This window comes from Oculina patagonica, chromosome 6 (assembly GCF_052425735.1).
Source record: "Oculina patagonica isolate OP01 chromosome 6, crgOcupat, whole genome shotgun sequence".
In the NCBI taxonomy this organism is placed as follows: domain Eukaryota; kingdom Metazoa; phylum Cnidaria; class Anthozoa; order Scleractinia; family Oculinidae; genus Oculina; species Oculina patagonica.
In genome coordinates, this window is record NC_135763.1 from 34468064 (window position 1) to 34490742 (window position 22679).

The 22679-nt window shown below is 40.3% G+C and overlaps 1 protein-coding gene across 1 annotated transcript in view; it reads left to right on the plus strand.

The window, feature by feature from the left end:
* Positions 1–22679, plus strand: part of LOC144658049 (uncharacterized) — a 155151-nt gene that overhangs the window by 123801 nt on the left and 8671 nt on the right. Inside the window, 26 exon segments of the mRNA XM_078518375.1 lie at positions 70–285; positions 805–1020; positions 1714–1929; positions 2638–2862; positions 3288–3494; positions 4062–4295; positions 5008–5220; positions 5783–6001; positions 7075–7293; positions 8108–8326; positions 8913–9119; positions 9685–9888; positions 10493–10714; positions 10905–11129; positions 12076–12294; positions 13206–13418; positions 14018–14023; positions 14499–14711; positions 15333–15542; positions 15903–16112; positions 16462–16686; positions 17698–17904; positions 18513–18719; positions 19195–19407; positions 20139–20348; positions 20956–21050. Coding sequence (XP_078374501.1) covers positions 70–285; positions 805–1020; positions 1714–1929; positions 2638–2862; positions 3288–3494; positions 4062–4295; positions 5008–5220; positions 5783–6001; positions 7075–7293; positions 8108–8326; positions 8913–9119; positions 9685–9888; positions 10493–10714; positions 10905–11129; positions 12076–12294; positions 13206–13418; positions 14018–14023; positions 14499–14711; positions 15333–15542; positions 15903–16112; positions 16462–16686; positions 17698–17904; positions 18513–18719; positions 19195–19407; positions 20139–20348; positions 20956–21050 — 5270 coding nt within the window.

Below are 22679 nucleotides of genomic sequence, written 5' to 3' on the forward strand. Positions count from 1 at the left end.
GTAAACTTGTTTCAAACAGTAGTTGAACGCTGAAGCAACTCAGAATTTTTCATTTGGTTGCTCTCCTAGGTTCATGTAAACCCGATAGTTGTAGTACGAATGAAGTGTGCATGGGACAAAAAGATGGCACATTTTCATGCAAGTGCATCGACAAGAAGGACTGTGCCAAGGAGAAAGACCCTGTATGCGGCACCGACGGGAACACCTACTTGAACGAGTGCATTCTAAAAGCAGAGTCGTGTGACAACAACACATCAGTTGGCGTGAAGCATGCTGGACCTTGTGGTAATGGTTTCTTTTTGCGTTTTCGCTGTAATACGATACGTATAAGATAAACTTAAAGACGATGGAGTACGATAAGTCAAGTACTATGATTCGGTCGTCAATATTTTTTCGTTATTCACTTCCGCTTTATTATTTAATTCTAGCCCAGCATTTAATGGCTTTTGTCTCTCTGCTTATATTTAACAATTATCATGCGAAATCGCGCAGAATATCGCCTGATACTTTGCAGACGAGGCCAAAGGCAGCAGTGGCTAAAATCAGACGCTATTCCGCGAGATTGAGCAGGATAATTGTTTTATCATTCAACAAAAAGTCCATGAAAACTATTTAACTGCTAAAAATGCTGTGGTGATGCAGCTCTTTGCAAAGCGCTTTGGAGGAATCTTAGCAACCTATGTATATCGCAGAATATCTGTTATGAACGGATAACATATAATAAGGAATTCTTGACAATACATGTATTTGGGCATCGTGACATTTTGTATAGAATAATAATTTACCGTATAAACTTTCTTTCAGTGGTTTGTAAAGATACCCGCTGTTCTCAAGGCAAGCGATGCATGGCAAGTAAACTGAAGACACCCACTTGCAAGTGTCCAACAGAAGATGACTGTCCAAGGGATTATAATCCAGTGTGTGGCAGTGACGGGAGAAGTTATATTAACCCGTGCAGGATGAGAGTTGAAGCCTGCAACACAGGACAACCACTTGTAGTCATCAAACAGGGAGTATGTGGTAAGAATGGGATTTCAGGACACAAAACTTACGTGATTATTTAGCAACTACAGTCAACTTTTCTTCAAAGGTGTTGTGAAGTGTTGTTTGACCTGTGTGCGCGTGAACCATTCGGCTTTTTGCTGGTCTTGGATGTACCAGTGAAGTCCACAAGTTTTTTTTTCACAAGTTTCCCGATACGTAGTGATAAGGAAATCTTCACGACAAATTACATTGATTGCAAATTCTTGCAGGAAATTTGATTGATATTGGAAAAGTTCTGATGCTACCAGAAATCTCCAGATTTTTAGTTCATTTTGTTAAAATTAAATCTTCAGGCTTTAAGTTCTTGTAGGTGGTCTGCTTTTAAACAAGTAAAACTATCTTTTTAAGACAGCTGAATAGCATAGACACAGACTAAGTAGCTAATCTTAAGTTTACACTTAGAAAGCCTTCGGGGAAAAAATCAAATCGAGTATTTACGAGTCGACCATTTCCTTTGTTGCAAAATTAATTCTGGCGCAAAATTTTTTTATGACAAAATGTTTAATTTGGTTGAAAATGAACATGTGAACACAAGCCATTTTCATGTGAGATTTTTGCACTGGGACTTGTTTTCAAGTAGCCAAAAGCATTTCGAAATGGTCTATTGCCTGTGTAAAACATGGTAACTTTTCAATTTAACAGTTGATTGCATGTTTTACTATTTTTCAGATCCTTGCCAAGCCGCTCGCTGCAAGCACCATTCCGAGTGCGCACTAAAACCCGACGGCTCCACTGCCTGCGAGTGTCCAAGCGTGGAGGAATGCCCGGATGTAAAAGATCCAGTATGTGGTACTAATGGCAAGACCTATGACAGTGAATGCAAGCTAAAGGCTGAGAGCTGCGCTGATGGAGAGGATGTTGGAATGAAACATAACGGAGATTGTGGTACGAGAATTCACTCTTACTTTCTAACTTTTTCTCTTTTTCATGCAAATGCATTAAAACAGTTGCCTGTTTTTCGGACGTTATGTTAGAAAATCGGTCGGGGGAATTAGTGCCAGTTTTGGCAAATCTTCGTTGAAGCACTCGAATGGTTTTCCGAATTATTTCATCCAATCAAAAACTTTCGCGAGCGCTCACGAGTACACCGAAAGCAAATCGGGCGTACAAATACGTCATGTTGCTTAGCAACTTCAGGGGCGAAGACCGCGGGCTCAGTCACTTCTCGGAGAAGTGATGTCGCCATCAACTGGCACTTGTTCCCCCGACTGAAATGGTTTAATAGCATTTTTACAAAATATGACTCATTCTAATTCAAATGCCGATCATAGAGATACGCGTGTATGCCTTTTAGAAGCGATTTTGTACGTTTAAATAGTCATTTTGAGATGCTTTTGTCAGTTGACTTTTATCGTAGTGGAGTTAAGTGTTCGTTCGAAAATAAAATCTAACTACATCTAGGTGCGTTGTCCAGTCTTCTGCGAAATGTTGAGAAGTGTTTCTTTTACTTTCAACGATATTATAACGTAGTAACATTCGCAGGAATTGTTTATCTATATTGTTCCTTGAAAATGGTTTCCTAACCATGCAGAATTTTTGGAACTCGTTCTTTTTCTCATTTAGACAACTATTTTTCCTATGTCTTTTCCCCAGGCCCCTGCTCGTTCTCGGATTGTGAGGAATATTACGGCGAGTGTTCTGTAGCAAAAGATGGCTCTGGTACTGCGCAGTGCAAGTGTCCAACCGCTGACCAGTGTCCAAGTGACGTCAGAGCGGTTTGTGGAGACAATGGAAAGACGTATCCAAACAAGTGTCTTATGGAGGCCGAGTCCTGTCAAATGAAACACAGAATTGAAATCAAGCGTAAAGGACAGTGCAGTGAGTATTACACAACGTAGTTTTACGAGATTGAAAAGATCAACTGATAAAGGATTTGTCATGTTTCGTTTTTCATTTTTTTAAATTTCTTTTTACAACACAAGAATGCACTCAGGAGCCGCTTTTAAAGTGGTCCAGCGCACTTGCATATTTGAATGCTGGACAAAGTCATGAAACTTCAAATTAGTTATCGACTGAAAGAGGGTAAATTAGACACCACGGCGGATTTGGAAAGCTGATGTTCCGAGCGTTAGCAATTCGTCGGAGTTAACGCTAAAAACGTGAGCTTTTTATACAGGTCAGCAAAGGACCATATTGGGCAACAAAATGAAAAACTTTGTCTTCATTTATGTTGATAAACAGTGAATAAACAATTTTCGTATACAGTATCACTCATTTGATCTTACTTTGTCTTGTCCTGTCAGCTCCATGTTCCAAGTCAGTCTGTCCTACAGACAAAGACTGTATAGTGGACGCCCAAGGTAAAGCTTCATGTAAGTGTTCTGATTTGTGCCCCAGTCTGGGCGAACCCGTGTGCGGCAGTGATGGCAAAACGTACGAAAATGAATGCAAAGCCAGGAAGGAATCATGCGAGAAGGGCAAAGGGCTCTTTATTAAACCTGGTGGTTGTGGTAAGTTGGAATCATTTTTTAACGGAAATATGTTTGTTGGTGATCAAGTCTGCGTAACACGAAATATATAGGAAATTAAGCTCGTACTAATAAGGTATTTGAAATTAAAGTGACTTACATTAACGTGAATTGGAGGGAATCTTACTCCTAAATCAAGGAAATTAACGCGATTGACACAAGGAAGCGTCGTTTGTGGCGATAACAACAACAAATTTTATTTCAATATTGAATGTTTTTGGCCGCAATCATAAGAAATTGACTTGTCAAATGTCGAAAGCGCAAACTGGATTTTACATTGCAAAAAATCGGAACGCAGTTGCACAAAAGGGAAAGTCGAATCACTGGACAGGATCCAGAATAATCTGAATTTGAGGTATTATTAATGGAAATTAAGGTAGCGGAAATTAATGCTTTACTTAATTAATGTTGTGGAAATTAACACTGACAAAAAGTAACGCGATTTTTTTAAATTCCTGTTAATTTCATGGAGTGTCAATTTCCTATAATAAGGTATAAACTATGATTATAAACTGCGATAGGCTCATTGCGGATCTTTTTTAATTTCAGGATTAGTGGTTATTCCATGTTCACTCAAGAGCTGTACCAATCACGCTTTGTGCGCATTTAAGTCAGGCTCAGTGGAATGCCGCTGTCCAGATGTGCGCGACTGCCCTGATGTAAAGATCCCGGTGTGTGGCAGTAATGGAACTTCTCACAAAGTGTACAACAACACGTGCCTTATGGAAGCAGAGTCCTGCAGGATGGGCAAAAGAATCAGTCCAGTCGCCTCTGATAAATGCGGTGAGCTTTGTTTAAGAACCACAAACCTTATTCTTACTAATTTTCACGTGTTCTTAATTTCACGAAAATTCGAGAGCCGAATTTCGCGAGTAGTAATTTTCGTTCGTTGCGGGACGCGAATGAGAGGCGGCTGTATTCGCAGGCTAAAGTGTATTAAATTTTGCGACTTAATCAGTATTTTATGGATCTGCCCTCAAAGAATACGGGACTACTGGAAATATACAAAGGTCTGGCTGAATGTAACTACAAGGAGCCTGCAAACGGAAACTTTGGTGACCATACTAAGGAGGTTTTGGTCGATTTTTAAGCTGGAGAAAACAGTAATCAGAGGAAGGGTGCTAGTCGAAAACAAGACGGAAAGATATTTTCAAGGGTAGATATTTTCATTTCCAAACATTTAAAAATTTTATTGTTTCAATATATGATTAGTTTTCACGTGTTTAAATTCGCGCAATGTTTTTTTCGCGCGTATTAAATTTCGCGTTTATTTTGAAATCACGTAAATCGCGAAAATTAGTACTCGCGAAATTTAGCAAGAATAAGGTAATTTTTAACAGCATTTTAGCTTCAATGGTACCATTTTTCGTTTAACAAAGCAAATTTATTAAGCCAAATCGAAACAAGCTTGCAAGAAATTATAACCAAGTATCGTTTTTTCATCCACGTCAGTGATTCCATTATTTGTACTAAGCCTCATTTCCTGTTGTTCTAGCTCCTTGTGAAACCGTCAATTGCGACAATCATGCCACTTGTAAAGTGGAGGACGACAAGGCAGTGTGTGTGTGTCCGTCTGCTGATGACTGTCCATGGAAAGTAGACTTGATCTGTGGTTCTGATGGACAGAGTTATTTGAACGAGTGTGTCATGAAGGCCAAGTCTTGTAAAGCAGGAAAGAGAGTCACTCGTAAAAGGAAAGGGTATTGTGGTGAGTAGACGGTAACTCATTCCATCTCTGACTGGGGAATGTTTACCTGACTGTCTGTTTTACTGACAGACTGACCGCCGGACAGACGGTGTGCCTGACTAACGGAAAGAGAGTGATTGACTGGCTAACTCTTTGGCGGGGTAGCTGGCTGGTAGACCAACCGAACCAACGAACGAACGAACGACCGACCGACCGACCGACCGACCGCATGACCGACTTATTCATTTAACGAATCAATGATCATACTATATTTGATAGATTGTAGATCTACTAACTGATCAAGTGCCTCATCGCTTGTTTATTAGTTCAGTATTCTTAACTTCCGTTAAGGTTATCAGCATGACAACAAAAGACCGAGTTAGTGTCTGTATTATAGTGGTAGAGATTATATGAGTTTTAGTTTATCATAGACTAAGTGAACTGTTGGTATTATAGAGATATCTGTTCAGTTATAGATGTGTATTCAAAGAAAGACTGGACTGTATTTTAAATTTCGAATTTCTTTCTTGCATCTGCTATTCATTCCAATGTCGCCGGATCCACTGTTTCTCTTTTTCTCCAGGAATCTGTGATTTGGTTAAGTGTCTAGCTCCAAACACCCAATGCTTCCTTAAAGCGAACGGTGTGCATGAGTGTCGCTGTCCCCGAGAAGACGAATGTCCATCGTCTGGAGATAAAGTGTGCGGAAGCGATGGTATAACTTATGACAACGAATGTAAACTGAAGGCGGAGGCTTGTCAAGGATCAGGAGGACTTGTGGTGGCTAAGGAAGGCAGCTGCGGTAAGATCCCTAGTACAGTTCTACATCTTTAATACGAGTACCAAAGGGACCGAGTTGAGTGTCCGCGTCTGTGTCTGTGTTATGGAGGAGTGAGTGAGTGAGTGATGCTTTATTTAACCTCGGAATTCCATCATTTACATTGGTTTTCATGAAAGCCGAGTGAGATTTAAAAATTTAAATAGAGTTAAATAACACATAAATATTAGAGTGGGACAAGCTATCAATAAGAAGATAGTAACATATCAAAGTCAATATCTTCCAATCCTCTTTTAAAGGCTGCAAGAGATTTAGCTGACTTAATTGAATTAGGCAAGGAATTCCACAATTTAGGACCAGCATAAAGGAAACTCTTTTTCAAAAAATCAGTTTTCGGTAATGGTAGACCGGAGGTGTCTGTATTACAGAGGCAGAGATTGTATGAATTCTGGTTTCTTCGAAAACAAGAAGTAAACTTCAATTAAGAAGAGGTCTTCGTTTTATGGAGGTGTATCAAAGGAGTGGTTTGACTGTTTTGTGCTGCAAGAAATTATTTTCAGAATTTCGGGGGTGGTCTGATTGGGCAAGATAAAGAAGGAAGGTTGCAAATTAACTTATTTTTAATCAAAGAGTTAGGAAAAGCGTTCTCCAGTGGAATTTCTTATCTTGCCTTTGATGGAGAGAAACCCTGAAAAAATATTCGCGTTTGTTAAAAAAGTGTCTTCTAATTTCATTGGAATCAAATACTCGTCTGAAAATCCGCACTGGAGCTCCGTAAGTAAGACGTTATAGAAAGGCTTAATTATTATTTAATTTGTTTTTAACTCTAAAATCCCGCCTGAACGGGAATCTCGGAACGGGAACCGCTTGCAGAATCGTAGAGGCTCTGCGAGAAAAACGCTATAAGACCCCCCCCCCCCCCCCCCCCATACACATTCCCTTACTGCCTCGAACAAAAGCTGATTCGGTAATTGCCGTTTTAAACTTTTTGTAACCGGCTACGCTGTAAATAAAACCACATTTTGCTGTCTCAATGGTGGCCGGATCGAGGGGGTTCATTGCAATATAATATTTTGGCTATTGCCATCTCACTTCAGATACTTGCACCGGAATGAAATGCCAGCCGCATCAAGTCTGTAAAGTGCTGAAAGGCAAGGCAACTTGCAAGTGTCCAGATATCAGCGACTGCGGTTACACTCCAGCACCGGTCTGCGGTTCAGACGGAACAGAGTATCCTACTGAATGTCATCTCAAGGTCAAGTCCTGCCTGGCTGCGCAGAGCGGAGGACTGGTGCTTATTAACAAAGGCAAATGTGGTACGTGAGCCAATTTTCCAAATAACTGCTTGAATAGGACTAGGTTTTAAACCAATGCAATTGAGAGTACAAGATAGGGAGATCAGAGTACAACTAAGAGATTTTTGGTTGTCACTTTACTTTATTTTTTGGTTGTTACTTTGTATGCCATCGTAATAACTCGCAGTGGTTCTATAGACCCTATGCAAATATGGCGGCTGTTAATTTTCGGCTCCCAGAAGAATCATTTGTCAACAAAAATACTTTAACTTAAAGATGAAGTCAAAGTAAATCAGTGTTTAAAGTTTTAAGGCTATACTTTCATCTAATCGGAAGTTACAGGGACATTTATATTACCAAAAACATGAAAACGAGGCTAGGCAGGCCTAGGTGACTTTTTCCATACAAATCTCTTAAATTTGAATGAGTCATAATTTTGCAGCCATTTAACCCAAAACACTGAAACTTCTCAAAATAGCATAATATTTCAGGCATATGCAAGTGCCACCACCAGCATTTTAAGAAACTTGACCAAACAACAGAAATGAATGACAACTATTTTTGCATCGGGTCTATGATTACTCTAGTTTTAAATGTATCACGATTTCTGCACAGACAGAGCGTGAACAATCTTGTACCTTGCTTGCGCTTTCAGTGTTAGGTTTTCCGTTTGGTTGGTGATAAAGAAAGAAAACTTTCGCCAGTTCCAGTTAGTCAAAATATGAAATACGCTTAATGGCATCAACTCAACCAGCAACAGTCAAATCTGACCTTATATTCTAGCTTGCTTGTTTGTTTTCTTATCAACATGTATGCTCTTAAACTCTTTTTCCAGTTGGAGGATGCAGCATCAAGAAGTGTCCAAAGCACGCTGTGTGTCATAACGCACCTGACGGGACACCCACATGTGTGTGTCCGAAGAAAGACGACTGTCCACCAGTGGTGAAGCCAGTGTGTGGCACTGATGGTAAAACGTACATTAACGAGTGTCTTATGAAGGTTATCGCTTGTGAAAAGGAAGAAGATACTGACAAGAGGAAAGACGGACTGTGTGGTAAGACGGTTACAAAGTCGAGTATTTTCAATGACATCTTGCAAATGGTTAGGTATTCTAATCTTCTAGGATAAGGTCGATAAAACGTAGTTCCCGTGTCCAGCATGTTCAGTGTTACGGTCAGCAGGGAAGTAATATTTCAAACACAGGAGACAGTGTTTCATCGGGATATCCAAACACCGAGAAGAGAGTTGAAAACGCAGCGGAGTATTCTGACCAAATTCGAGGTGTTTGGATAGCCGATGAAACACTGTCTCGAGTGTTTGATATATCTTCTAAATCAAAACGTAACTCACGCAGTAAACGGAGAAATAACATTGTAAAATCGATGCTAATGAAGACCAGGTATCCAAATCTCCTTCACGGTTTTGATTTTCTTTGTTTCAACTTGGTGAACTATTTGCAGTGTCACTTAACTTGAAAACATGACCCAACTTTTTTAAATCTGACTTGAATGTTTTTTAACGCTGCAAAATTGTTGTTGAAATTTGCACTTTCTTTTCAAAATGTAGTTAAAAATCCAAACACTCCCAGATACGTTGCAGGTGTGGTATTCCACGTTAACCGTTCTGTACGTTTCTTTCAGACCCGTGTAAATTCGTACCGTGCGCGAATCACACTAAATGTGAAGTTCAAGCTGATGGTTCCACTCGCTGCGTGTGCCAATCCAGGGAAGAATGCCCGGATGAAGTGGATCCCGTATGTGGAAGTGACGGCAACAGTTACGAGAATGAGTGTTATTTCAAGGCCGCCACGTGTGGAAGGAAGATGGAGATGAAACAAGGCAGATGCGGTGAGTCACATGAATCACTGTGATGATTGCGTTACATGATAGTGATTGCGTTACACAGAGCAGAAGCACCTCTTCGGCCCTTTAGGGAGAGAGGAAGGATACCTTCACTTAAATCTCTCAAAAGTCTCAATTTTCTTTCACTTGTTGGCAATTAACTCTAACGTGAAAAGTTGGGTTCGTGGTAACAAAGAACAGCTTATAGTAATAATACTTTAAATTTCTTTATTTTCGCGAAAACTCTTCAAAAACGAAAATTAAAAAAAAATGAACCGCAGTTTATAACGAGCCGCAGGCGAATGGTTTCACTGTAAATGTTTGGGACATTTTATGATGTCATTTGTTTGGTTTAAGGAGTAAAGTCAATGAAAATATATGATCGATTTGTTGTTAACAATAGAACTAAAAATTTACCAGCGAATTGGAGACACAATCAGTGCGCAATTAATACGCCAAGAGCGCAAAAAACGTACACTGCTAATCAGCGCATGCGTAATATGCTTTCAATCTTGATAAGGGTTTGTAATGAGCGGACGTAGACTTATTTTTTATCTTTGTTTTCTTTTAGATCCATGCTCATTTCATCAATGCAAGTCGTACCAGGACTGTGTTGTGGTTGATAACAAGGCCAAGTGTCAGTGCCCAAGATGTCCGTCGTTAGACGAACCCGTTTGCGCCAACAATGGAAGATCCTACCCTAGCGAATGCAAAATGAGAGTTAAGGCGTGCAAGATAAAGCGAGACCTCACTGTGGTCAAGAAAGGGGATTGCGGTATGAAAATGGCCGTTCACACTACAGACGGACAAATCGTCTAGACGGACAAATCGCGGTCTGAAACTGACAAATCGTCCTTTTTTAGTGTGAAAACGGGACGGACACGATTTTGGAAGAATTTGTTCGCCGATTTGGCCATCTAGGAAGAACGACTTGGTCGTCTACTCAGACAAGTCGTCTAAAATCCGTCTTAAATTCACACTAGACGAACAAATCGTCCGACGACTTGTCCGTCAAGACGATTTGCCTGTCTTCTAGTGTGAAAATGGCCAATCTGTGCATTTGAGCGGTTTTTACTTGAGTGTCGAAAGTAATTCGCGTTTGCTTTGGTTGTGAAAACCTCGCGCCACTTTCTTAGCTATTCAGAAGAAAAAACCAAAACAGTTCGTTACTTGCTCGTGTACTTTTTCCCGCGCTTCGTGCTGGCTACACGTACTAGAATTGCGTTTTGATTGTATACGTCCTTTGTGATTAGCCCGAGTGATAACTTTGGTTTTGGTTTTACGACACTCAATTGAGAACTGCTCTATGTTCCATTTAGTCGATCGTTTTAGTTAATTCTCTGTATGTGTACATGAGATGTTTTATCTGTATTTAACAGATGCTTGCGCCTTTAAGAGATGTGATGTTTACCAACGTTGCGTCATTGATAGTAACAATCAAGCAAGGTGTGTGTGTCCTTCTCCACTCGAGTGCCTTCGCGACCAGGCAGCCTCGCCTGTGTGTGGCAGTGACGGAAAGACGTACCCCAGCGAGTGTGCGCTGAGGGCAGAGAATTGTGGGAAACAACCGAAGGCTCTGCTGCAGTTTATTGGAGAGTGCGGTTAGTATTTTGAAGCACGTATACCTTTCTAATGCAAAAAAAAACGTCAATTATTTATCTACATCTCCCCTGGTCGAAGTTTTTTTGATCTGACAGTTTTTTCTCACATGTTTCTCTATACTCTGAAAGTAATATTTCATGACCCAGCTTACCGGTATTCAATATTTTTGTGACGCATTTATATATGCAGGTCTGGTAGTGCTACCCTGCTCTAGTACTTCATGTAGGTATGGCGCGAGGTGTGGCTTCAAAAGAGGTTACCCAGAGTGCATCTGTCCCGTGGAAAGTGACTGTCCCTTGGAAGACAAACCCGTATGTGGTACTGATGGCATGAACTACCCTAACACATGCGTACTGACGGCTAGAGCGTGTCTCATGAGAAAGGATGTCATAGCCGATTATGATGGAACTTGTGGTACGAGATACAACTGCAATAATTTTACATTTCTTCTAGTATTCCGATAACGGAAGATTTTGAAATACATTTCAGAATGACGTTTCGGCGACGACATGTCACCATTATCAAATGCAAATTTTACATGGTACAGAACGATATTTATAGAAAAGAAAGTGTGAAACTAAATTACAATAAATGAGGCTTGGAAAACAGAAAAATGTGCATAACTAAGTAAACAGGAATGGAGTCCTTTTGAGTGTTCAGGGATGGTTTCTTTTTCCTAATTAGGAGCATCTCGTAAATTAGGCACTCAAACTTTCTTACCTACATTTTTGGGTTGCACGGTAGCGTAATGGTTAGCGCTGGACTCTAGATCGAGCGATCCTGGTTCGAGCCCTAGCCGTAGCACTGCGCATGCGTTGTGCTCTTAGGCAAGACATTTAACTCTCGCGTTGCCTTTCTCTATTCAGGTGTATAATTAAGAACCGTCGAGTTAAAAAGTTTCTTATGTTGGATCTAGGGGTCTAAGAGAGACTTAAAGTAAACGACGACAAAAGTATTGTTTAAACTTTACCTTAATTCTATCACAATAGATCCAAAGAAGAAAAAACGAAATTAATACTGATGTTTTTATTGCAAACTTGTTACGGCTGTTGAAAAAAGGGCATTCAGATAACGCAATAGTGCTATTTCTTGGGGCTAGGTACTATAACTTCATTCATCATCATCATCATCATCATCATCATCATCATCATCATCATCATTTATTTGCCAGTTCGGAATTACAAATACAAATTAAAATAACTTGAAAAGATAGGGCGAGGAGACCTCCAAGAAACCACAAGGCTTATGGGGGAGGCCACCTTGGGTTAGCAATAAGTTTGTAATTTCGCTGTGAATGTTCAGCTAGGCCAAGTTAGTTGGTTCTGATCTTGACACTTATTCTTCAAATTTTTACCTGCAGTTGCATGTCGATTGGCCAACTGCGACAGGATCTTTGCTAGGTGCGAGATAACCGAGACAGGACTAGCTAAGTGTGTATGTCCTGTAGTGCAGAACTGTCCTGTGGTCCTTGATGAAGTGTGTGCTAACGACTCAAAGACGTATGATACAGAATGTCACATGACGGTGCAGTCTTGTCAGTTAAGGACCCCTCTTCGTGTGGAGAAAAAGGGGCCATGTGGTACGCATTATATTCGAAATTTTTTATAGACACGATGAAAATACGCCTGAATTGCAGACGTCTCTGCTCTTCTCGGGATTAGGCGACCAGAGAGAGACGTCTGAAATTCAGGCTAGATGAAGGTTTCGGGGACGACATCTATCAGAAAATATTTTTAGCCAAGAATGTCAGCTATTGTAGTTCTATTCATTTTTCTATGAGCGTCAGACTATCTTTTTGTGTAGCGTTAAATTTCAAACGCCTTGCTTAACGTTCTCAGTAAACTCAGAATTTTTTGTTAGTTCATATTGTTAAATTGTTTGGCTTCCGCGATTCTCCTGCAGCTTGATCAGTGATAGCCTCTTGTTGGGGACACTAATTGCTTTCCAGGCAGCTTGTTTAAATGACTTAAATAATTTTCTCTTCCTTATTATGTTGTCTTTAGTGTTGCAACCAAAGCAGTTCTTTTAAAGGGACTATGTCACGGATTTTAACAGATTTTTAAACAGCCAAAATTTATATTTGATTCGCAGGAAACCTTTTAATAATAGCCTATTTTTATTAAAATTGCTATATTAGAGCACTGAAACTGTTAACGAGCATCTTTGGCTGCAGATGGCTCGGATGGAAACGGATTGTAATTTGAAAAAGATAGGCAAACGTTTTCAAGATGTTTCCCTGCGTCTTCGTAATATCGATATTTAAAGCCGTAGCTTGATCTCTACCGCAAATTAAGGTTATATATTCCTTTAGATGTTCAAAGATAATGTTTATTTAGGGTTAAGCTGCCTACCACTAATTTCAGAGCAGTGTCAACCAAAAAATCTGCGAAATCCCCGTGACATAGCTCCTTTAACCAACCCTTTTTAAACCAAAAACCAGTCGAGTACAACTGTGATAATGTTATGACTGTTTTTATTTTGTTTACTTAGCAACATGTGCAGACATCAAGTGTGACAACTACGCAACGTGTGTCACAGTTGACAGACAACCCACGTGTCAATGTCCAAAGGAAAGCGATTGTCCTACAAAAGTAGCTGCTCTGTGTGGCTCAGATGGCCTGGTATACGATAATGAGTGTTACATGAGGGTATCCTCGTGCGAGGCAGGACAGATGATCACGAAAAAGAATGACGGAGTCTGTGGTATGTTAAATGTTTAACTCGATTTGTGGCACAACAATTTAAATCTATCTGTGTATTTAATTGGATAGGTTTTTATATCAATGTTGTAAAACCAAAACCGAGTTTATCACGTCTGGTCGATAACAGCAAACGCAAACAACACATTGAACCTATCAACGCGAAGCAAGAACGTGAAGTCGGCTCCAAGCGCGGAAATATGCCCCCGTTGTCAAGCGCGGGAAAAATACTCCCGGTGCCAAGTGCAGGCCGGGAAAACGCACGTAAGCGAAGTCACGATTGGTTTTGGTTTTGCTCTTGATTATGATTGGTTGAACAAATAGCGTGGTTTGTTCTGATTGGTCACTTGAGTTGTGACGTCCAGTCTGTGAATACCCCTAGAAAGCTTAGCACTACTCCTTTAAAGCCGCTGCTATGACAACATAGCATGAGTGTCAAAAACTTGCAAGTACACTCTGTTATTTCCGAATTTGTTAGTTTGTTTGCTGTGTACGTTGTTCTTGTAAATGCAATTTTTTATTTAATTATTCTCTGTTCTAACCCAAACTTTTTCCTCTTCTTTTTTTCATGACATTGATTGATTTCACCTTTACCTGGTCCAGCTCAAGGTAAGTTTAAACAAGTTTAATGTCGTTTTAGGATTTCAGCGTTCTAATGCGAAAAAGAGAAACAATAACGTGCCTCTTGTCCCCAAGAGGCACTGCTAGGATGGAGCGCACGGCGTGGGGACCTGCAGCCCCGCGCTCTCTGTTTCACACCTTTCACCAATGAAATGTGATGGGAACTGAAGACGAGACAGGTACCAGCTTGTGTTTTTCGAGAAAAGCCTAGAAGCACGTGATGACATCCAGAGAAGAAAAAGAATGGCATTTTTCGCCTGGACAGAAAAAACCTGAGCTCGTCTCGTTTGGTATTCACGTCATGACCCCAGGACCAAGAATTTTACAGTTCGGTACTTTTGGTTGATCGACATCCTGAATTTAATCCCTTTAGTTCTTTCTTCTGTTCAGTTTGTTAGCCTCTTACGCCTATATGAACTGCAACTGTTTTTTATTACTCTGGAATTCTCTCTTGTCTTCACAGAAGACCCATGCTCTACAAAGAAATGTCCTTACTACTCAGAATGCACTTTAAACGAGAACAGAGAAGCGCAATGCACATGCGTACAACGTTGTTCTCTCATCTTTGATCCCGTATGTGCAAGCAATGGTGAAACATACCCAAATGAGTGCGTGTTCAAAATAACAGCGTGCGCTCTGAATGGAAGCATAACTCTCTTGCATAAAGGCCGCTGCAGTGAGTTCCACTGTCTTTTGTATTCCACTTATTTCTTTAATTCCCGCCTTCTGCAAAGATCAATGTGCCATACTGGGCTTTTTTCTAAAGTACCACAACTTTAATTTGTGGCGTTTTCTTCTTTCTATTCTTGTCTTGCTGTTTTGTTTCTGCATGAGTCTTATATTCTCTTCAAGGCATAAAAGTTGTTATTCCAGCAACCAGCAAATTTGTTTTATGACTTCTACCCAAAGCAGACCCATTTCCTCCTTTACTGTACCCCGTTATTTTGGATGTTCCCACTTTGCATCCTACCTCCAACTTTAGCGCTGTTCTTCAGCGAGTGCATGTTTCTGTGCATTAAATATTCTTTTATTTATAATTAAACTTCCTTTTCTGTGTCTTTGCATTCTACCGATAATGGTCATAGCACGTCATTTTTTTTCTCGAGATGACGTAAATGATTATCACCAGCTCGCACGTGTCTAGGAACACGTGTCACGTGGCTTGGAGCACGTGTCTAGGATCACGTGTCACGTGCCTAGAAGCACGTGTCTCGGATCAAGTGTCAACGTGTCTAGAATCACTTCTAACTTGTTTATTTTCTCTTTTCCTGTCTCACGTCTTTTCCCTCATCTTCAGCTCCATGTTCTACGGTCACTTGTCAGCGTTATGCTGAGTGTGTGTCCAATGACAACGCTACCGGGGTGTGTGTCTGTCAACAAGAGTGTTCGTACAAGCGCAGCCCTGTGTGTGGCAGTGATGGAAACACTTACAACAATGAATGTCACTTGAAAGTTGCTTCATGTAAGCGAAAAGCAAATGTGTCTGTTCGCCATGTGGGAGAATGCAGTAAGTCAAAGCTTCTTATTACATCTGTCATCATATTAACTACTTTATTTATCTTTCTAGTACCGATTTTTTTTTATCAGAGGTGGATAACTCTAAAGCTTTAGCTATTTTCTTTACTTTTTAAAACTATTTTGCATGAAAGCGCCCTTCAGTCAGTTTAAACGAATTTTTCGACACAGCCATTCTTATGGCTGAAGTGTTTGATTAGTGCTTATCTACAAGACTTGTTCTATCTCTTTCCACTTCAACTTGCTACGCCAACTAAGACAATGGCTCGATGATAATATTTCTTTGATCATCTATGTTTCATTCTTTACTGTTTCTTGTGTTCTCTTCCTCAATTCTTTCCTGACGTCACAGATCCTTGCTACTCCAAGAAGTGTCCACCTTACGCTCAATGTGTCCCTCAATCAAGGACCTTTGCGGTGTGTGTCTGTCCAAGCAAATGCTCTCTGGTGTATGACCCAACATGTGGCACCGATCATAAAAGCTACTTTAACTTATGCGCCCTGCAACTGACAGCTTGTCAATCAAACTCAACAGTAAGGGCTGCTTACAAGGGAACCTGTGGTATGATGACGTCATATGTGATTGACAGTTTAATTCTTCCTTACTTTCCTTTGCTGATGCAGATAAAGGATTTTCTCCCTTTTTTCTTGCTTTAAGAATATCAGCGACTGTATTTGTATTGAGCTCTGAAACATGGAATTTCTTACCATTAACTGTTTTCAATCACGTTTGTTTATTTCTTTTGTTTGTTCCGCCGCTGTTACTTACTTCTCTCATACCTTAAAAATCAGTTCCACGTTTCTTTCCGTAACTTTTGTATGGAACAGTTCTACTACAACTTCTGCTTTATTTTCTTTCCTTACTAACTCTTTTTCTCCCTTGAAATATCTTCCATCTTTCCTCGCTCTAGACAGTCCCAAAACGCCTTGCGCTCGCAAGAGTTGCCCTCCACACGCCAGGTGCATTGTGGTATCTAACGGTACAGCTGAGTGCGCATGCGCCAAGTCTTGCCCACCATCCGTTAACTTCGTTTGTGGAAGTAACGGAAAAACTTACAGTAACACTTGTGAACTGGAGAAAGACGCTTGTGAGAGTAACAGCGTCATTACAGTCGCACACAACGGGCTTTGCAAAAGTGAGTAAAATGCTATTGGCTTTATGCCGTCATTGAGTCTTACTTCCCCTTAATTAACCCTGAACTTGAACATTGTACGTGGCTAACTTATAAAAACAGAATTGCTACTGTAGTGGACGATCAATCTCTCTGCAAAATATAATTACCTGAGTATTGGAAACTACGGATAGGACTGTCTCTGTTTCCTTTATATCATCAGCATACCGTATTTATTCGATTTAGCGCCCTGGGCGCTTATTAAATTTTTGGACCTTGAGATTGGGCGCTTTTTTGAGGTGGGCGCTTATTCGAGGCTTGGCGCTTATTAAATTTTCACAATTTTTAGCAAGTGTAGTTCGCTTATTTTGCAAGAAAACAGTAAATAATAACAAAACGTGAAGATTTACCAAAGCTGAATTTTAACTTTTCATTGAAAGTTTCTGAAAATTACTAAGAAAGCTCGGTCTTCGGGGTAGTTAGTCAATTTCACTTTTCTCATTTTACTCCTCTCGTGCACTTTATTTTTTAGGGGGTGGGGGTAGACGCTTATTCGAGGCTGGGTGCTTATTAACTTTTCCTACCTTCAGGGTGGGCGCTTAATGGAATAAATACGGTAGCTTTGTATCTTTTTACTCACGGTTGGCCTGTATGAGCAAAATATATTATTCGTCCTATTGTGTGTCTTAAGCACACATTTTTGAAATGGCGAAGATGTCCTTTTTAGGAAGAAAAAAACCGAATTTTTCAGCTATTAAGGCTGCTCAATGAACTGGTCAACTCAAAGCGACAATCAATACAGAAAATTTCCCAAGCAATCCATATTGTACTGTCATGGGCGCTGATCCAGCTACTGCAAAGATCACTTAACACTCTATTATAACTTGCTGCGAGCTGTTCGTGATTGGTAAAATTTGATCTCCCCGTTGAAATGTGAACAACCACTTCACTTTTTAACACGGTTCGCGATGTTGACTGATAATGCAATACTAACTTACTAACGCATCGTTAATGCTGTTTTAATCTTCCTTTAAGATCCGTGTTACAACGGAAAATGTAGATATGGCGGATATTGTGAGCGTGTAACCAACACAACAGCTCGCTGTAGATGCAAGTTGTGTCACTTTAGATACAAACCTGTCTGTGGTAGTGACGGGAGGTCTTATCTCAACCACTGCTTCCTCAGACGTCACGCTTGTCTTACCCAGACCCCTATTTCTGTGGCACAGCACGGTCGATGTTGTAAGTCAACTTATGTGCCTTTAATTCCATTCTTAATGTTCTCTTGTCAATGTTTAACACTTCTAATTATCAAATAATGCATCGCTTGTATTGCTTGCTCAACTTTAAATGATGTCTTCAGGTTCTGGTTTCCTCTCCTCCTTGATAAACAATTGGGCCACTTTACTAGGTATTTTGTGGATAGTTGAAGGTTTTGTTCCTTCGTCGTTTTACTCTTTCAGCCTCAAGCTCGAAATACCGATTCCCTTGCAGATTGCTAACATACATTTCCTAAAGATTAGGCAATAACTGCTAGTTGACGATTTGTTTTATTCTTATCATTTATCTGCTTAATAATGAACTGATATTGTTGAAAAGCATTTGTTTTTCTATGACTATTGGGGAACTCTTTTTGCGCCTGTGTTCTTTTGAGGTGACTTTAGAGGTCTTTTACAACCATTTAAAGTCTGTTTGTTCATCTTTCCTGACTCTTTGGGGTGTTTAAAGCATATTTAAACTGAAAACGTTTTATTTTTGAACTCTAACTGCAATGCGTTTTTCGTCTTTGAGCATTCTCTTCGTTACTACTTTCTTCACATAATGCGTCTGCAATTGCTAATTCTTCCCAGCATGCACTCGCACCACCTGTCAGTTTGGCGCCAAATGTGTGCTTCAGGAGGATGGGTCCGAGTCGTGCCAGTGCCCTCTCAGCTGCCCTCTGTCTTATGATCCCGTATGTGGCAACAACAAGAAGACATACGTGAACCGCTGCGCTCTGAATCTGGACACATGTCTGACTAACGGATCTGTTGTACTTGCACATGAAGGAAAATGTTGTAAGAAAACTTTTTCTTCCGCGGCTTTTTTATGATTCATTAGTAATTTACTGGTTTGCTTGTTTGTCACTGTGGTGTATTTGTCTCATATAGTTCACTTTGTTGATGTTAAACGAAAAATCCCAAACAAAGTGCGTTGAACTACACCAGTTGCGACGCAACAGAAAACAAAGAACGCACCTCAAAATGACAATTAAACTGCCTACACAACTGCCAAGCGATGTATTTTTTTCCGTTTTTCCTTTCAAAGCATATCGGTCAACTAAACGACCTTGAAAATAAATGTATAGATTAGCTGCTGTTGTTTGAATTCCATGAGAGAATTGCTTTATTGCATGCATCTGTCATTCGTCATTCTTAAACCAGATACCATGTTAATTTCTGGAAAACTGTCAATATTTTCTAGCACTCCGCAAAATTAATTCTCTCTTTTTTTCCTCTCTATATTTCTTATGTTACTCTGCCATGTCTTTAGTCCTGGGTTGTGTTGAAACCAAATGTCATTTCTATTCCACTTGTGTTGAGCGACCAAATGGACAGGCGGCCTGCCTGTGTAACGAAAAGTGTGCTCTAAAGTTTGAACCCGTGTGCGGCAGCAACGGTAAAACGTATATCAACGAATGTCTCCTGCGAGCTGATGCCTGCAAACAACGAAAGAGCTTCGCAGTGCTGCAGAAAGGAGCTTGTAGTAAGTGATGTGGGTCTTCTTGTCTTTGATGTGGCCTGAATCTTTTTCCAATTTTTTTTTGTTGCGTACAGCAAAGCGGTAATTCTTGACATTCACGTTTTACGTTTATGACAGCAATGTTGACTTCTTGTTCAAGTTATTATCTTAGCGTGGTTGTCAGCGACTGAACAGATTTCTATAAACTGGGATATCCTGTTTAGCTTTGTTGCCCTTTTATTCATTCATGAACAGTTTTTAACTCGAGTAGATTCGGTTTTACTTTAAAACCAACTTGTCCTTTCTTTGCTTTTCTATATTCCTTCCTGTGGGTTTTAGGTGTTTGGTTAGTCACTAAACTGAAGCTAGTTATTGTAAGGTGTGTTAAACTTGTCACCTTACTTGTGATCAGATACACACCAGTAAGGTATTCCATATTCAGTTTGCATTTTCAACACTTTCTTCCTATACTTTACTTTCCCAGTTCTAATTAAAGTATTACAAATATATCTTGCTATTCCAATATAACCGAATGCAAGGGGCAGATCCTTTTGACTTATTCATACACTGCAATTTTCTCCTTCTAGAGGAAGATTTCTTGTTTATTCTTAGGATTTCTGTTAAAATGACATCCTCGACATCCTCTAGAAGAATACTCTGCCCAGACGTGAGCATCTGAAGCAATGAATACACTCATCTAGAGTAATCCATCTTAGGTTTTTTTTGTTTTTTTCCGACCTCTCCTTCTTTCTCAGCACCTTGTGCTCTACTCAAGTGTGATTTCTACGCTGAGTGTAAGGCGCAGCTGGATGGATCTCTGGAGTGTGTCTGTCCAAGGCAGTGTCCGCTGTCCTTTGATCCAGTGTGTGGTAGTGACGGACAGACATATCCAAACGAATGTACGCTTCAAGTAGAATCCTGCAGAACAAAAACTCGTATCACTGTGGCTAAGCGAGGACAGTGTGGTACGTATGCATTCAACATCCGTGCACGAGCTGTTAATCATACAGGAACGAACTCTTATCTTATCCGTCCGTGATCACTTGTTCATCAGGGGACAAACTCGTGTCCATCCGAGGACAAACGTTTGTCCATCCGGGAACAATCTCTTGTCCATCCGGGAATAATCTCTTGTCCATCCGGGAACAATCTCTTGTCCATCCGGAAACAATCTCTTGTCCAACCGGGTACAAACTCTTGTCCATCCGGGGACAAACTCTTGTGCATCCGCGAATAATCTCATGCCCATCCGGGAACAAGCTCTTGTCCATCCCAGGAAAACCTCTTGACCATCCGGAAACAATCTTTTGTCCATCCGGGAACAATCTCCTGTTCATCCGGAAACAGTATTTTACCCATCCGGGAATGGCTCTTGCCCATAAAGGCCTAACCAAACCTTTTATTCCTTTTCTTTTTCACTCTAACAATTATAATATGTCATAAATACCGTTTCTCTATGAAACCTTTAAAATTGGTCATTCTTTGTTACTGGAGTAGGTTACTCTTTTCTCTTTCTTTTTCTCCTTAAATTATTTCTCTATGTATATATATTGTCTATGGTGCTTTCTCCAGTCTGTACCGGTGGAAACTGTCCGCGTCCTGCCAGGAGATCTGGAAGAACAATAAACAGCAGAACAATTGGCGGGAAATCAATTCTTCGGTTTCTTGTACAGAAGTCATTTACACGCCGTAAGTTCTATATCTTACCTTGTGTTGGATAGTCTTGGATTTTCTCCATACATGTTTCTGTCTGTGTTGTAAGTACACAGTAGTTTGTTGGATGTGTTCTACGGTTTTCTTTGCAAGTTGTAGCTGTCTTGAAATCGGCGAATCTTTTCATTTCTTTTGTTCCCCTTTGTTTACTTCTGTGGTTTATTAATAGACACATATTACACATTCCTGCTATGTGTTATCCCTGTTGAACGGCAAGCGGGCTTATAATTTGCGTACCGCATGTTCGTTATTACTTCGACGATTGTAAATTGTCCATCGCGTATTCCAGTCTCTTATACATTTATCATTTCTTTTAACCTAGCTATAGTTTTGCATCACATTTAATTCGGTAAAACCATTGTCATCAGTTTGTTCAACCGAGTCCTTTTGAATCTGACGAGCGCGAACCACAACGGTCCAATAGTGGCCGAATACAGGGTGTGTCCTGTTGACTTACAAGATATGCGTGAATACGAGCTAACGGCCACGGGACGAAGATATTTTTTAAGTTGAAAGTTTTCTTCAGATAATATTCGAGACCATCCCACATCACTTTCACTGAACTCAATTGCGAAATCGCTGCTCAAAGACAAATTCTGTCCACCTAAACGATACTTAAACCTAAATGGCCACCATCCCGGACAGTATTGGCCGGGGAATGATGTTGAAGACTCGTTACTAACTGCACTGCTGCCGATAAACAATGATCGCGATTGCTTTGGTGACGATGTGACTCAAATATTTTAGAATAGAAATTAAATTAAGGGGGCGAGTAGAAATATTCCTAGCCGCTTAATGCTACAGAAACTGGGATAAGATCCGACAAGTATGGGCCGCTTAGCTCGAGGCTTCCCTCTTTATCGTTTATAAGCGGCTTAACCTGTGCTTAAAACATGACTAACTAGTTTCCCGAAAGCATCAGTGATTAAGTTTAAGTTTATGATTAAGTTAAATAAAAGCAGTTTACATTAGATCCAACTAAGGGCGAACTTAAGATCCAACTATACTCCAGGGCCACGTTGTTCAAAACGAGATTGCTGCAGAAGTCAAAACAGGATTTAACTAGTCTGGATACCCTTCATTTATCAACAGCTAAGCTGTTATATATATCTTATTAACCACGCGCGAGGGCCGTACTGGGCGAATATTGGCCCGAGGTCTTGACAGTACGGATCTAGCGCAGCGAGGTCCGTACAAAAAAGACCGAGGAGCAATATTCGCCAAGTACGGTCCCGAGCAAGCTTTGGTTAATAAGAGATTTATTACACGACTGGAAACTTTGTGTAGTGAGAATTGCTACCCGGTAGATGTCATGAAAAACAATGTGCGGCAAAACTTTTACGCGCGCTATTAAAATGAGTTATAATTATTTCTGTGTTTAAGGTCATTTCATTTTCAAAGCAATAAAAACTCCGAAAAAATCTTGCAAAATTCTTGCAAAATTCTTGCGCTAAATCGCGCGGAAATTAGCGCGGGATCATCCGGGACAAAACCCGGTCCGATACTTGGAAAATATCGGCCCTCGCGGGACCGGGAATAAAGCAATCTGATTGGCTGATTTAGTTATTGGCCCTCGGACCACC